Here is a 16266-nt window from a genome sequence, read left to right on the forward strand (position 1 = left end):
TTTAAGATTATATCTCAATAACATCTACGCAGCTACAGATGAAAATAAAGGATTCAATATTATTTAGATTTATGTATTTGAAACCCAGGCATTAAAAATTCCTGTTTATGAAACAATATGAAAATAAAAGGTAAATATCTGAGTCTCATGTTTTGGGTGTTTAAAGGTTAGTATCATTGGTACAGTCTCTGACTCTCTTACCTCTCTCTGTAGTTTCCGTTTCTCAGCCTTCAGCTCATCTTCGACCTTCTCTGAATTATCAGCGGCAGCTTTGTAGCGACTCACCTGACCTTCCAGTCTATTAATCTGAGAACAAAGATGGTTAAACACGTCAGAAAGAACCTGATTCAGACATCCCCAAAAGTCCTGAAACATCCAGATGTTTTCAGGCCAAGCCTCATGTGAGAACGCCAACGGATGTCACCTTAACCCCGCCTTTACCCTGACATACACATGAGGACAAAGTTATTAGCCCCCCTATGAAAATGTCACTGATTTAAATGTATTTCTCAAGCACTGTTAAAAAAAGCAAAGCATTTTTTTTTTAAGATTTATTTTTGGGCCTTTTCATGCCTTTATTTGATAGAGGAAGGACAGTGGATAGATTTGGAAACAGGGAAGAGAGTGGGGAGAAACATGCGGTAAAGGGCCACAGGCCGGATTCGAACCCGGGCCGCCCACGTACATGGGTAGCACCTTAAACCACTCGACCATCTGCACTCCCGAAAGCAAAGCACTTTTAACAGGTTTTCAAACTCTAGTTTTATTCTGAATGCTTAAATTATTTTACTATTTTCTATTTGCTGGATAACAGCCTGCAGTTGATTGTTGTAGTTTCAGTCTCAGACATGTCTTCTGAGGAATCCCAGCCCATTCTCCATTGCTGAATCTCTCCAGCTCCTCCAGACTTGATGGCCTTCTGGCATTGACCTTCATCTTCAGTTCACCCCGCAGATTTTTAATGGGATTAAAGTCAGGGCTTTCTGCAGGCCAGCCAATAAGGCTCACTTTGGTCGTCTGAAGGTAGTTCTTCACCAGGAGTGGTGTATGTTTTGGGTCGTAATCGTGTTGGAAGACAACGCGACAGCGGTTGCTTCAGGTTTTCTTTCTAAATCTCCACATATCCTTCTTTCTTTATGGTTCGTTCCACCTGGACAAGGTTTCCAGTTCCAGATGCACTGAAGCATCCCCACAGCATAATCCTCCCACCACCATGTTTCACTGTGGGGATAGTGTTCTTTGGGTGATAGGCCTCTCCCTTCTTTCTCCAAACATCACCACTGTCTCTAAGGCCAAAGAGCTCTAGTTTCATTTCATCTGACCAAAGAACACGCTTTGGATTCATAATCTTTCTCCAGGTTGTCCTTAGCAGACTTAAGTCTGGCTTGAAGGTGTCTCTTCTGCAAAAGTGGAGTTTTTCTTGGTCTGCAACCTCTCAATCCATCCCTGTGCAGGGCTCTTGTGATCATCTTTTTTGAGACTACAGTTCCTGACTTGGCTAAGTCCTTCTCTAGAGTCCTGCTAGTTGTTCTGGGGCCTTCAGACACATCTCTCACTGGTTTTCTTTCTAGAGTCGTTGAAGTCTTTCTCCTCCTACCTCTGCCAGGTTTGTTCTGGACTGTGCGGCCCTAATTGAATTTCACAATTTTACTTCTCACTCCAGTTCTTGACTCTTGGAAACACTGTGATAACTTTGCAGATCCTTCTGCTTTGGGAGCATCAACAGTTCTTTTTCTCAGTCTAAACTGACTTCTTTGGTTTTGGTGTGGTGCCTTCTCTAGTGGCAGCTCAAACCCTTCCTGAGGCTTTTATACTGTGTGTAAACTTGGAAATAACTGTAAGTTTTAACTTGATTTTCCAAGCTTTGAGCATTGCAAAGCTAAGGCACATCGCTGACTAACAGTTGTTTTTAAAGGGGGCTAATAATTTTGACCCTGGTAGTTTGTGGTTTTAGTGAAATAAATTTGTTTCTGCAAAGTAAAATAATGTAAGCATCCAAAATAAAACTAGGAAGTTTAGAAAAGCTGTGTTGAAAACCCTCCACTCTCTTTAATAGCACTTGGGACTGAAATTTTCATGGGGGCAAATAATTTTGTCTTCAGCTGTATATTAACCTCCATCCCCTGGGTTAAGGTTAGAGCCTGATGTTACCTTAACCCCACCTTCACCCTTATATCTATTAAATATATACATATATATATCTCTAACTATGGATGAGAGTATAGGTCCTTACGTTTTGTTCCATGGTTCCCATTTCCTGTTCTGCTTTAGAAAGTTTGAATTTATATTCACTGATCTGTCGGTTGGCGTCTCCTGTAGAGAAAAGCAGATGACCAGATTCAAGAACATTTAAACTTTTTTTAAATCAAACATCATGGCATGTGCGTGCTGCACTGAAACTCACTCTGCATCTCGATGAAGTGCAGGTCTGTACCGTTCTCCACTCGCTCGCCGTCGCTGAACGCTCCGTCCACCTTCGACTGCTTCTGCCGTTCCTCTTCCAACTGATTCTTCAACTTCCTGATCTGAGACAGCAGCTCGTCCTTCTCCTCAGCCAGTTTACGGAGCCGCACGTCTGGAACACAGACCCACGATATATTTATATAAAACCTGATGATAGCCTACTGATGATAACCCATGATGATCTGAAACATTTCAGTGTAACCAATGGTTAAAAAATAAAAGAAATTGGGAAGGGGTAATCCTTTTTCACAGCTTTGTAAATGAAACTGGAAAATCACAGACAGAAGCTCGTCTTCACTCAGAAGTCATCTGACTGAAACAAAACGTGATGTTTACATTTCCAGGGAATCTTAAGAAATTAGAAAATAATGAATAAGTTCATTTTTCCAGTGATTTAACCTTCGATGCATAAGTGGGTCAAAAATGACCTGGTGGGGATGTTTTCTTGTAATATCTTCATAATGAAAAGTTTGCTTTTTATATTCTAGCTATTCCTCAAAAAAACATGTGTTGCTATCATGCCATTTAAACTTTCAAAGTAACTTTTATACATTGTACAAAATTCTAGTTCTTGTATTACTACCCCAACCCTCCATAGGTGGGTCGGAAGTGACCCGCATTCGTTTTCTAAAGAATTACATGGGAACCCTCGATTCTCATCAACCGTGACAGTCAGGAATATATATTTTTAGACCACACAGACTTTATCACAACTGTCACCCCTGAAGATTATCTAACACAGCAAGATCAGACACAGGTAAGTATTATCTTCATTTTTTTTACTTCTGAAATGTCTGTGCATGTCATTCATGACTACTAAGTAAGAGTTTATCTAATTATCATGTATCAGCAATTAACACTTTGCTAGCTAACTAAGCTTGCTCATTCACACAATACACACACACACACACACACACTTAAGAACTTTGCACACTGAGTCTGTTATTTTTGGATGGGATTTTTTTCGGATGGGACTGTGGCATCATGTACCAAAGGACAGCAGAAACAGGTGAGTATGACTCACCCAGAGGCCCCTCCCCCGCAGACTCCAGCACCTGAGCAGCCTCCTGAGAGACCACTGTGAGACCTGAGGACGGAGACTCGTGGTCCACATCTCCGTTTGGAGTTCCATCAGGAATTATCACCAGACCGTGTTTCTATACGAGACAGACAAGATAAATCAATAAATATAGTCATTAATCAATAATAATTACCACCAGACCACGTTTCTGAAGTCCTTCTTAAAGGGCCAACGCTCACTGACATTACTGCTGGATAATGGCAATACTATCACCAAGAACCTCAGAACTCTTTAACATCTTAAAAAACACTGGAATATCCCTTTAATAATATTTTAGCACCCTGACTCTTAAAACTAAACTCTGTTGCTTGTTATCAATACATTAATTGAGTAAAAAGGACAACCCTTTAAATTTCCAGTTTACCCCACAGCATCACTATCGGTCCTCATAGTGGCGCTGGTGATATTTATGATGGTAATGATGGGAGAAGTTAAAGAAGAAGGAGAAGGATAAAGACTGATCAAATTTAGAGAATAACAGAGCACTGCTGTTGATCTGTGACCGTGGAACTAAGAAACATTAAAACGAAACACTCACATCAGGACCTTTACTAGAAGGTTTACGGTAATATCAGGACCTTCATTAGAAGTCTTTCAGCCATATCAGGACCTTCATTAGAAGGTTTACAGTCATATCAGCACCTTTATTAGAAGATTTACAGTAATATCAGGACCTTCATTAGAAGTCTTTCGGCTATATCAGGACCTGTATTAGAAGATTTACATTAATATCAGGACCTTTAATGGAAGGCTTACAGTAATATCAGGACCTTTACTAGAAGTCTTTCAGCTATATCAGGACCTTTTTAAGAAGGTTTACATTAATATCAGGACCTTTATTAGAAGGTTTACAGCAATATCAGAACCTTCATTACAAGGGATACAATAATATCAGGACCTGTAGTAGAAGGTTTACAGTAATATCAGGAACTTTACAAGAAGATTTAAGGTAATATCACGACTTGCACTAGAAAGATTACAATGACGTCAGCACCTTTATTAGTAGATTAAGAAATATCAGGACCGTTATAAAAAGGTCTAGAGTAACATCAGGACCTGTATTACAAGATTTACATTAATAATAGGACCTGTATCAGACAGTGCATGGTAATATCAGGACCTTTGCTAGAAGGTTTACAGTAACATCAGGACCTATATTATAAGGATTACGGTAAAATCAAGACTTTTATTAAAAGCTTTTTGATTTTATCAGGACCTGTATTAGAAGGTTTATGGTAATATTGTGCCCTTTATTAGTAGGTAGTAGGTTTACGATAACATCAGGGCCTGTATTAGAAAGATTTCGGGAACATCAGGACCTGTATTAGAAGGATTACGGTAACATGAGGGCCTTTATAAGAAGTTTTACGACACCCGGACTCACCTCGGTCTTCATCTTGACCTTGATGTCAGAGAGCTCATCTCTCAGTTCGTCTCGTTCACTTCTAATGCAATCAAAGTACTCTTTCTGTCTCTCTAGAGCCTGGGGGGGCAGGGCATGGAGGGGGTGGAGTCAGAGAGGAGAAGGAGGAGGAGCAGAGGAGGTAAAGACGACACAAACGGAAGAATGGCGAGCGGAGTAATAATGGCGAGCAGCAGTTAGACAGCACACATGCAGCCTTCAAACAGAACTCATGACATCATGAGGAGGAGGAGCTTGGTGGTGACTAGAGATGGGAATCAAAACCTGGGTCTGTAAAGACCAGGTCCTGTATTTCTCAAATACAGAAAATCAATAACCTTAATATTATTGATCAGCGATGGAGTCTGAACAGCTGTGTAACATAATTCCTTTGTGTTTGAATGCCATACAGTAGAAAGCGACCCGAGGACAAAGATGGCGATCTAGAGGAATGCTCGCCATTGCTTCTTCTGTCCCTGAATGAGGTTAAAAATTGATGTCTGTGGGCTCGACCAGATCTAAAATGCCATCACACACAATGATTTCTGTGACCCTGACAGGTTCAAAATATTTGACTCATGATTTGAATACCACCGAGGGCGGCAGTCATGTCACCTCTTCTCATTACCACGGTGACCACGCCCCCTGTTTGAAGGCACTAACACACAGGTGAGCATGCTGAACACAGGTAGAGGTGAAAGGTTAATGAAGGAAGACTGAACACAACAGACCATGTCTTATTAATGTCTAATTAGCTTAACTGACCTCTGATAACCTTTTAAAGTTTAAAGTCTATAAACATTCCTTGACTATAATGATGATGTCATCTATCAAAGCTGTTAAAACATTCCATCAATGCTCTTTGATGATGATGTCATCTATCAAAGCTTTAAAACATTCAACCCTTGCCTTTGATGATAATGTCATCTATTAAAGCTTTAAAACATTACATCCTTGCCTATGATGATGTCATTTATTAAAGCTTTAAAACATTCCATCCTTGCCTATGACGATGATGTAATTTATTAAGCTATCAAAACATTTAATCCTTGCCTTTAATGATGATGTCATCTATTAAAGCTTTAAAACATTTCATCCTTGCCTTTGACGATGATGTAATTTATTAAGCTATCAAAACATTCAATCCTTGCCTTTGATGATGATGTCATCTACTAAATATTTTAAAACATTCCATTTTTGACTGTCATGATAATGTAATCTATTAAAGCTTTAAAAACACCCCATCCTTGCCTCTGAATATTTACAGACTGAGAGTTACCCAGTTCTTTCTCAGTGGACCAATTACAGAGCTCTGTGCCGTTTTGATACAGTTTGAGTTTTAAGATGGTGGACATCTGCTATGAACTTTGGTTCAGAGCCATTTAGACTTTGGCGTTAACCACAGCGCTGGCTTGATGCAGGGGTTTGAATCAAATCAGGCATCAAATGTGTCCAACATGCATCATTACCCCAATCTTTTTGTCCTTCCAGTTTATCGTCTCCTGCAGATCGAACACCTCTCTGCTCAGCACGTCTACCTGAGATTGAAGACTCTGGTTCTCCTGACCACGCGGCAAGGAGACAGGGCCAAAACAAAGAGGACAAGGAGACACGATAGAGACAAGAGGACATGAAGAGGACAAGGAGAAATGATGGAGACAAGAGGACATAAAGAGGACAAGGAGACCAAGAGGACAAGAAGAAATGATGAAGACAAGAGGACACAAAGAGGACAAGAAGAAATGAAAGAGACAAAAGGATATGAAGAGGACAAGGAGAAATGATGGCGACAAGAGGACAAGAGGATATGACAGAGACAAGAGGACATGAAAAGGGCAAGGAGACAAAGAGGACAAGGAGAAATGATTGAGACAAGAGACAACGAAGAAGACAAGGAGAAAAAGTGGACAAGAAGACATGACAGAGACATGAGGACATGAAGGGGACAAGAAGACACAGAGGACAAGGAGACTTGACAAAGACAAGAGGACACAGAGAGGACAAGAAGACACGACAGCGACAAAAGAAAGTGAAGAGGACAAGAAGACATGACAGAGACAAGAGGACATGAAGAGGACAAGGAGAAATGATGGAGAGAAGAGGACAAGAGGATATGACAGAGACAAGAGGACATAAAAAGGGCAAGGAGACAAAGAGGTCAAGGAGAAATGATGGAGACAAGAAGACACGAAGAGGATAAGGAGACAAAGAGGACAAGGAGACATGACAGAGACATGAGGACATGAAGAGGACAAGAAGACACAGAGGACAAGGAGACATGACAGAGACAGGGGGACACAGAGAGGACAAGAAGACACGACATTGATGAAAGAAGATGAAGAGGACAAGACTGACGAGGTCAGTGATTGGGTCATAGCAGATAGGGGGAGGGCCCTACAGCTGTCAATCAAACGGCAGCAGGTTCCAGCAGCCTGTCCAGATGTTCTCACCTGTATAAGCTCGTCTCTCTGCCTGATCCCGTCCTTTAGCTCTTCCTGTTTGTGCTGCAGAACTGAGCATGTGTGTTTTTGTCTCTCCAGGTCCTAAAAACAGACAAGCAAGCAAGAAAAAACAATCAATCAAACCAACAACCAATCAATACAACAAACAGATTCGTAACCAGGTATGACCTAAGACCTGTATGACAAAGCTGGATTTAGCATGCCTGGGATATCTCTCCGCTGGCTGGATTGACTTATTAAGACAAATGAAGTTGGTTATCAACTCGGTAACTGCACCCAGGGTTTTCCAATCTGGATCAGTGCACGCTCACATAAAAGGGGTGGTGTTTGCAGCGTCTGACCAATCGTAATTGGAAAAACCCTGCAGAGCAGCGTATTTCTCAATGGAGGTACAGACAAACATTTTTTAAAAATATGAGGAATTTAAAGCAACCATCCAGGCCAGAAGCAACACTGTCGCCGCAGCAAAAACCAGGAAGGAACGCTGACAGAAAATTGCCAACTCTATTAATGCGGAAATTAGTCAGATTATACAATATCAATTCATCGGACAATATAAACGGACAGCACTCTGATCTCTCAGTTTCACTTTATTACGGCACAGATGTTTGGGGCAGAGCTTCCTCAGCGAACTTTGTGTTGTAAAATTAATTCCTCACTGTGACAGCACGAGTAGTTGTGCATTCCATAAGTCCATGTTTCTGCAGTTATGCCATGTGTGACCATTATTATTAACCCTATTGTTTCAGATGCAACCCTAGTGGAGCAAAAAGGACTTGGGAACAAGTCAAAATCAAATATAAAAACAAACATCAAAGCGGCGAGTGACAGGGCTTTATTTCTACACACTGTCTCTGTTGTATGGATGAAACCACCAGAATTTATCTCTATCTCTTATCATCTATCCCTAAATAATCTTTCTCTCCTAAGCACTCTTCTCACAATCCGTCTACAGGATCTTCTAAGAATGGGCAGGCCATTTTCCAAGAGAACTGATTGGTCAGGAGGCGGTGCTTTCATACTTGCTGATCTCGTATCCAGAACATAACCTGCTCCGGAGCAGGTTAGCTGTTCAGCATATGTTACTGCGGTGATTTATCCTGGTAAGAAGTGAACCAGTGTCGTCGTACAGAAAATCCAGGGTTAATCCTTAAGTTATCTCGATAAGAGAAAATCCAGCTTCGTCGTACAAGCCTCGGGTGTGACTGTGTGAAACCAGGTATGACCAGTCACCTTGGTTTTCTCCTCCAGCTCTCTCTTCATGTCAGCCATAGCCTCCTCCATCTCCTCGATGACGTCTTTCAGCGTGTCCACCTGGTAGATCAGGTTTGCTTTGTCGTTGTCCAGCTGAGCATTGGATACCATCGCCTTCTTATACTTTTCCTCCACCTCCACCAGAGACTCCTAAAGGGGCGGAGTTACAGAAGCATTAACCACGTTTACTCTCTTAAATCTGTGTCCAAAGATGGCCTCCTTTTAGTGCCCATAACCTCAGTTTGAGAACACCTCTCAGTGGATCTAAACTAACTATAAAGATATAAAATAACCATCTGGATCGAAACTAACCAGGTAGGTCTAAAATAACTAGGGGAATCTAAACTTACCAGGTAGATCTAACTAATCTAGTAGATCTAAACTAACCAGGTAGATCTAAACTTACCATGTTGGTCTTAACTATCCATGTGCGTCTAAACTTACTAGGTGGGTCTAAACTAACCAGGTAGAGCTAAGCTAACCAGGTGGGTTAGTTATCATCACAAAGTCTTCATGCTGTTGTCTACCAGCATGGGGTGCACTACCACTCTGCTCAGAACCCTGAACACCAGTGCATTCCTGGAAATTTCTGTCTGAATCCACCAAGTGAGTTACATCACAACAGGAAGTGGGTGGGACCATGCAACAGAAGTAGAAAGGTGGAGGTGTGGGGAAGGGGGTTGTTAGTGATTCACTACAGAAGAAGAGGAGGCAGTGCATGCTGGGAGCCTCACTATAGTAGGAGCAGTGCATGCTGGGAGCCTCTCTACAGTAGGAGCAGTGCAGGCTGGGAGCCTCTCTACAGTAGGAGCAATGCATGCTGGAAGCCCCCCCTCTCTACCTTGAGCTCTTTGAGCCCCTGCATGTAGCGGCCCTCTACATCCTGAATCTGGTCCTTTAGCTCATAGATGTCCTGCAGAGCACGGGGGAGGAGGGGGAGGAGGGGGGAGAGGTTACAGAGCACCAGAGCTGACATCACATCACCCTCCCTCCCCCACCCATCACCCATGAGGGGAAAAGGTTAAAGCAGGAGGAAACTGAGCCGTTCAAATGCAGAGAAAGGAGCCGTAATATAGAGTTCTCCAATAAGATGACATGTGGAGGTCAGTCAGTTCAGAGCTCATCAATATCAAAATAAATACCTCCAATACTAATATCAATAATAGAAAAATAAGAATTATAATAAAAATATAACAACAGTAATAATATTAATTACATTAATAATAATAACAAAAAAGTCTAATATTAATTATCATTACTAAATAATAAAAACAACAACAATTATAATAATATGAAAAATCTAACAATATATGAACATAAATAACAATACCATAATAATATTCATGATATTTATGATAATAATAACAACAATAATAAGATAATTAAGAAAATAAAATAATAATAGAGATGATGTCATCCTTTGAAGTTTCAAAATAAATAATGATAATTATAATTAATAACAATATTATAATAAATTAGAATAACAATAAAGCAGTATAACAACAACTGTAATAATAATGATCATTATTAAAATAATAATAAAAACAAAATTATAAGTAATAACAATCCTGATAATAAAATTATAACAAAAATAACAAGAACAGTAATTATAATATACTTAAGAAAATAAAAAATAATAATAGTGAATGTCAGCCTTTGAAGCTTCAAAATAATTAATGATATTTAAAATCCAATAATAATATTAGAGTAAATTAAAGTAACAATGAAGCAGTACAACAACAATAACAACAATAATAATTATCATTATTAAAATAATAATAAAAACAAAATTATAAATAATAATAATCCTAACAATAATAACAACAACAATAATAATAAAAATAATAAATGAACATTGTAAAAACAGAGAAACAGTAATACAATTCTAAAAACATCTTCTTCTCACCCTAAGCTCGCTCAGACTCGTGTCGGGATCGTAGATGCTGCCCGTGTCTGTGCTGCCACGACGAGACGACGTACCACCAAGAGATGCTAATGTGGCCGCTGAGAGGCCAGGCGTCGCACATCGAGACGACGGCTGGAGACAGAGAGAAACACAGTCCATTAATACATCCACATCATACATCCAGATCCTCCATTAAAACCTTAATACAACCACAGACTAGACTTCTTAACTCCAAATTTTAGTTAAGACACAGAAAACTTCAATGTGAATGCTTTGTTTTTAGAGGCAGTAAGTTAAATTAATGTTGCATGGGAGATAATAACGGAGTGTCACCTAATAATCCAACACCAGTTAAACTGTCACACCTGTTCTGTACATCAAACACCATCAATGATTAAAAAGTAGTGCTGCAAGTTTTATCTTCTAGATGTCATGTTCCTTTAAAAAACTGTAAACATGTAATCAAGTATTTCATAGAAGACTAAATGTATTTCAAATTTACTGACTCAGAGCTGATGAAGGTAAACGTACTCACCCTGCTGTAGTCTGAGAACTGTTTGTCACATTTTTCATCGAGCTGGAACAGAGAAACATAACGTTAAGAACACAAATGTCATAAAATAAACTGAGCAAGGCGTCTTCATGCTCTGAGCTGCTGCCTGAAAATCTGTTAGAGTGGGTCAGTGCTGCAAAAACCACAGAAGAAGAACTAACTCCTCCATCAGGACCATGCTGCATGTTCACAGATCAAAAACCACAGAAAAAGAACTAACTCCTCCATCAGGACCATGCTGCATGTTCACAGATCAAAAACCACAGAAGAAGAACTAACTCCTCCATCAGGACCATGCTGCATGTTCACAGATCAAAAACCATAGAAGAAGAACTAACTCCTCCATCAATCCATGCTGCATGTTCACAGATCAAAAACCACAGAAGAAGAACTAACTCCTCCATGCTGCTCAGACTGGTTAGGGATCAGTTTTTTTCCTCCATGCTCCTGTTCTTATGTTTCATATTATTGATCAATATTATCAGTGTTACTGATAACCCTTTGATCACGCTGGTTGACTCACGGCGTCCAGGTCAGGGATGCTCAGATCATCAAGGTCAGAGACCACGCTACCCCGTCTGTTGGAGCGGCTGAAATAATCGGCAGCGGACTCGCTGAAGTCAGAGAAATCGGACGACTGATGGAGAAAAGATGAGGAGAGGAGCTTAAATCAGGAAGGTTAGAGAGATGTATGGATGATAAATGAATGTGATGGTGTCACCGTCTGATTTCTGATGACAACGGCGTTTACTGCTCACCACGCTGTCTCTGCGTCCTCTCCTACCGGGCTGCTGAGACACGCTGCTCACCGTGTCTTCATCGGAAGACGACTGCAGCACGTACACGTAGAAATATACACATAGAGATACACATGTAGGAATACACCGGTAGACACACTTGATTTTCAGTTTATCAAATACAAACGTTCATGGAATCTCAAGTACTGCTTTATGAGTGCATGAGTACTATGGGTGATACACTGGGTGGCTGACGTAATGGGGCGGGGCTTGTTATCAGTGTTTGTGTTAATGGCATGCTGCATGGTGGAGCTCACCGCCGGGCTGGTTTGTGTGGAGCTCGCTGCAGACGAGAACCAGCTGTATTCAGAGGGCTGTGAGGGGAGGGGGAGTGTGGGGGTCAGGAGATGAGCTCTGCTGAAGTGTCCAATACAAACAATAATACACAAAATAATACACACTAACACAACTCACAGCTTTAGAGGAGTATCCTGAGCCGTACAGAGTGTCATCGTAAACAGAAGCCTGCAGACATAGAGACTACTCAGAAAAACACGCTGGTTTGAAGGTCTTTGAACACACCACCAATCAGAACAAGCACTAAGAAAAACAGGCCAGTTTAGAGATCTTTGAACACACCACACACCTATAAGTGTATTACTACTACTGTATTTGTACTGCGGACTTAGCCACTGCTTCTTCTGCTTTTCCACCAGACATAGAGCCCATCATCTCTGCATCATGTGACTTTACTGTTTATTTGTAGTTGGTTACTATTACAAAAAGTGTTTTCTGAAAAATTAGGTCAAATATACTTATCGATTGAAAAAATAATAATAATCCCAATAAATCGCAGGATGTCTGCAGTTAATCACATTTAATTGCAGGATGTCTACAGTTAATCGTGCTTAATCGCATGTGGTCTACAGGTAAACATGATTAATCGCATGATGTCAACAGGTAATCGTGGTTAATTGCAGGATGTCTACAGTAAATTGCATTTAATCGCAGGTGTCTACAGTTAATCACATTTAATCGCAGGATGTCTACAGCTAATAGTGTTTAATTGCAGGATGTCTACAGGCAATCATGTGTAATTGCAGGATGTTTACAGTAAATTCCATTTAATCGCAGGATGTTTACAGTAAATTCCATTTAATCGCAGGATGTTTACAGTAAATTGCATTTAATCGTAGGATGTCTACAGTTAATTGTGGTTATTGCCTCCTGTCTATAGTGATTCTCAATCATAGGATTTCTACAGTCAATCGCGTATAATTGCAGGATGCCCACCGTTAGTCATGTTTAATCGTAGGATGCCTATAGTTAAATGTGGTTAATTGCAGGATGTCTGCAGTTAATACTATTTAATCGCACAATGTCTACAGTTAATCATTGTTATCACTGGCTGTCTACAGAGATTCGCAGTCAATCACAGGATTTCTACAGTCCACTGAGTATAATTGCAGGATGCCCACACTTATTCAGGTATAGTTGATTGTGGTTAATCGCTGGATAGCTGCAGTTAATAGTGTTTAGTAGTAGGATGTCTACAGTTATTCATAGTTAATCACAGGATGTCTACAGCTAATCATGTTTAATCACAATATGTCTGTAGATAATCATGGTTAAAAACAGGATTTCTACAGTTAGTTGTATTTAATTGCAGGATGTCTAAAGTTAATCGCATGTTGTTTCAGGATAACTACAGTTAATAGCTGGATATTTACAGTTAATTGCAGTTAATCACAGGATGTCTATTGTCAATCACAGTTAATTGCAGGATGTCTAAAATTAATCACCGGATTTCTACAGTTAATCAAGTGTCAAGGCAGGATGTTCACAGCTTATTGCAATTAACTGCAGGATGACTGTAGCTAATTGGGATTAATCGTGGGATGTCTGTACCTGAATGCAATCAGTGGCAGGATGTCTGTAGCTAATCACGGTTAATCACAGGATTTCTTTAGCCAATTGCGGTTAACCAGAGGATTTCTGTAGTTAATTCAACTTATTGCAGGATGTCTGTAGTTAATCTTGATTAATCACACCCTACTGCTATACTGCATTCAAAAGTCCACTGATTCAGCAAAATTTAGCAAAGTAATCTTAATTTTCCTTCTGCTTCAAAAACTTTAAGAATGGACCAAAGTTTTTAAGAGACTCACAAATCCAAGACCCACTGAAAACACGTCCCCTCTTTGGCCCCTGACTCACCAGCTGAGAATTTTATAGAGAGAGTGTTTCCTTTATTTTTAAGTATAGTTACAGTCTAAATCCCTGGAGTTTAGTCATATAAATTCATTTATTTCATATTTCTAGAAGGGAGGTTTCTATGACTCTCTTTTACCAATGTACCTGTACTGTCCTGTACCTGAGCAAGTGACCATAAACCTCTATTCTGATTGGTCTAGGAGTATCATATATTTAATGAGGAGCTGATGTTTGGGTTAGGCTAACCCTCCTCTTTAGTTTAGAGGTGTGAACAGCTCTTAGAGCAGCAGCTAAATTTAAACTCTCACACCGAGCCTCTATCAGAGGAATGTGTCCAGACAGTACACACAAACACGCTCTGACCGTGCTGTAGCTGCGTGGAAGGCCGGCAGTAGATGGGGAGGCTGAGGAGGAGGCCTGTCAGAGAGTGGGTAAGAGACATGAAGGAGGAGGAGAGGAGGAAAACAAAGAGAGGAAACAAACCAGTCTGATACTACAGGAGATCATTAGAAGAATTATATTAGTCTATGAATGGCTGAAAAGATCAGAGGGCTGCACAATATGGTTTAAATAAATCATTAACCCACATGAGAATTAACAATATACACCCTGATTTATACCTGTGACTAGGAGAAATTATCCACTTATGAATGCTTTGCATTTTTCGTTTGAACATTTTCTCCAATGGATGGATACACTGAACGACTACATGTCATTTCCATGGAGTCAGATGAAGCTTTTTGATGTCAATTAATCAACTGATTTACAAACTACGGTAGAAAAAAGTAAGTTTGTTTTTGCTCTGAATGCCTTTTGCTAACAAAAGAATGATGTGAAACACCTACAAGTAGACATAAAGACTGAGTGGAGTTGATAAAGACTCTTTTCATGAATTTCACTTCATATCACTGTGACTACATAGAACCCAGTAAAATCACATATTCTTGTCCTATCATCTAAAAAGAAAATACCCTTGGAAAAGACATCACAATGACAGATCGTCTGATATTGTGCAGCCCAGATCGCTGGATGATCAGTCTCCCTTAAACTTCACAGACTAACTAAAAACAGATCAAGATCTAGTCCACATATAGGCGGGGGTTTTTGAAAACTGGCATTTCCCCTAAAAACAATCCTGTCCACTCAGTACTTTCTAAAAACATCTGATGCTGGAGGTGTGGCTTAAGTCTAAGGAGTATTGAAGCAGCTATGACCTATGACATTATCTCTATAGGCAAGGATGGAATGTTAATAAACTTAAAGGATGACATCATCTTTAAAAGTAAGTACTAAATGTTTGTCACTGTGAAGAATGACATCTTCAAAGGCAAGGATGGAATATTTATTAACTTAAAGGATGACATCTTCAATGGCAAGAAATGAATATTTATACACCTAAAGGATGGCAACATCTTTGAATGTAAGTATTGCATGTTTATAAATGTAAAGGATGACATCATCAATGGCAAGGATGGAATGTTTATAAACTTATTGGATGACGTTATCTCTTTAGGCAAGTATGTTATAGGAATGTAGGAATGTTTAGAAGCTTTAAAGGGGAAATCACAACTAAGGGCAAGGATGAAATGTTTATAAATATAAAGGATGACATCAACTCTAAAAGTAAGTACTAAATGTTTGTAAATTTAAAGGATGACATCTTCAACGGCAAGAATGGAATGTTTATAAACTTAAAGGATGACATCATCTCTACAAGCAAGGATGGAATGTTTAAAAACATAAAGGATGACATCTTCAATGGCAAGGATGGAACATTTATACACCTAAAAGGATGACATCAACTTTAAAAGTATTACATATTTATAAATGTAAAGAATGACATCTTCAATGGCAAGAATGGAATGTTTATAAACTTAAAGGATGACATCATCTCTACAAGCAAGGATGGAATGTTTAAAAACATAAAGGATGACATCACTCAAGGTAAGGATGTGATAGGAATGTAGGAATGTTTATATGCCCTGAAAGCAGATATCACATATAAAGGTAAGGGTGGAATGTTTATAAACTTTGAGGAAGGCATCATCTCCAAAGGCAACTATAGAATGTTAGATAAATTTAAAGAGAGTATATATCTAAAGTAAAGGACTGAATGTTTTATAAATTTTAAAGGATGACATCATCAAAGGCAAGAACACAATGTTTATATGCCCTGAAGGATGACATCATCACC

General features: G+C 39.6%; 1 protein-coding gene across 18 annotated transcripts in view; it reads right to left on the reverse strand.

The window, feature by feature from the left end:
• lrrfip2 (leucine rich repeat (in FLII) interacting protein 2) overlaps positions 1-16266 on the reverse strand; it is a 35328-nt gene that overhangs the window by 656 nt on the left and 18406 nt on the right. For 4 of the 18 annotated variants that reach the window (XM_041789370.1, XM_041789369.1, XM_041789377.1 and 1 more), the window contains 16 exons: positions 14436-14489; positions 12333-12383; positions 12176-12232; positions 11880-11951; positions 11645-11758; positions 11104-11145; positions 10569-10700; positions 9504-9575; positions 8642-8812; positions 7397-7489; positions 6416-6508; positions 4929-5027; positions 3488-3620; positions 2405-2575; positions 2234-2313; positions 202-306 (listed from right to left, as the gene is read on the reverse strand). In XM_041789370.1, coding sequence (XP_041645304.1) covers positions 202-306; positions 2234-2313; positions 2405-2575; positions 3488-3620; positions 4929-5027; positions 6416-6508; positions 7397-7489; positions 8642-8812; positions 9504-9575; positions 10569-10700; positions 11104-11145; positions 11645-11758; positions 11880-11951; positions 12176-12232; positions 12333-12383; positions 14436-14489 — 1539 coding nt within the window. The remainder of the gene's footprint in view (positions 1-201; positions 307-2233; positions 2314-2404; positions 2576-3487; positions 3621-4928; positions 5028-6415; positions 6509-7396; positions 7490-8641; positions 8813-9503; positions 9576-10568; positions 10701-11103; positions 11146-11644; positions 11759-11879; positions 11952-12175; positions 12233-12332; positions 12384-14435; positions 14490-16266) is intronic. The other 14 variants (XM_041789385.1, XM_041789371.1, XM_041789386.1 and 11 more) reach the window with 10 other exon arrangements.

Source organism: Cheilinus undulatus, linkage group 6 (genome assembly GCF_018320785.1).
Source record: "Cheilinus undulatus linkage group 6, ASM1832078v1, whole genome shotgun sequence".
Lineage (NCBI taxonomy): Eukaryota > Metazoa > Chordata > Actinopteri > Labriformes > Labridae > Cheilinus > Cheilinus undulatus.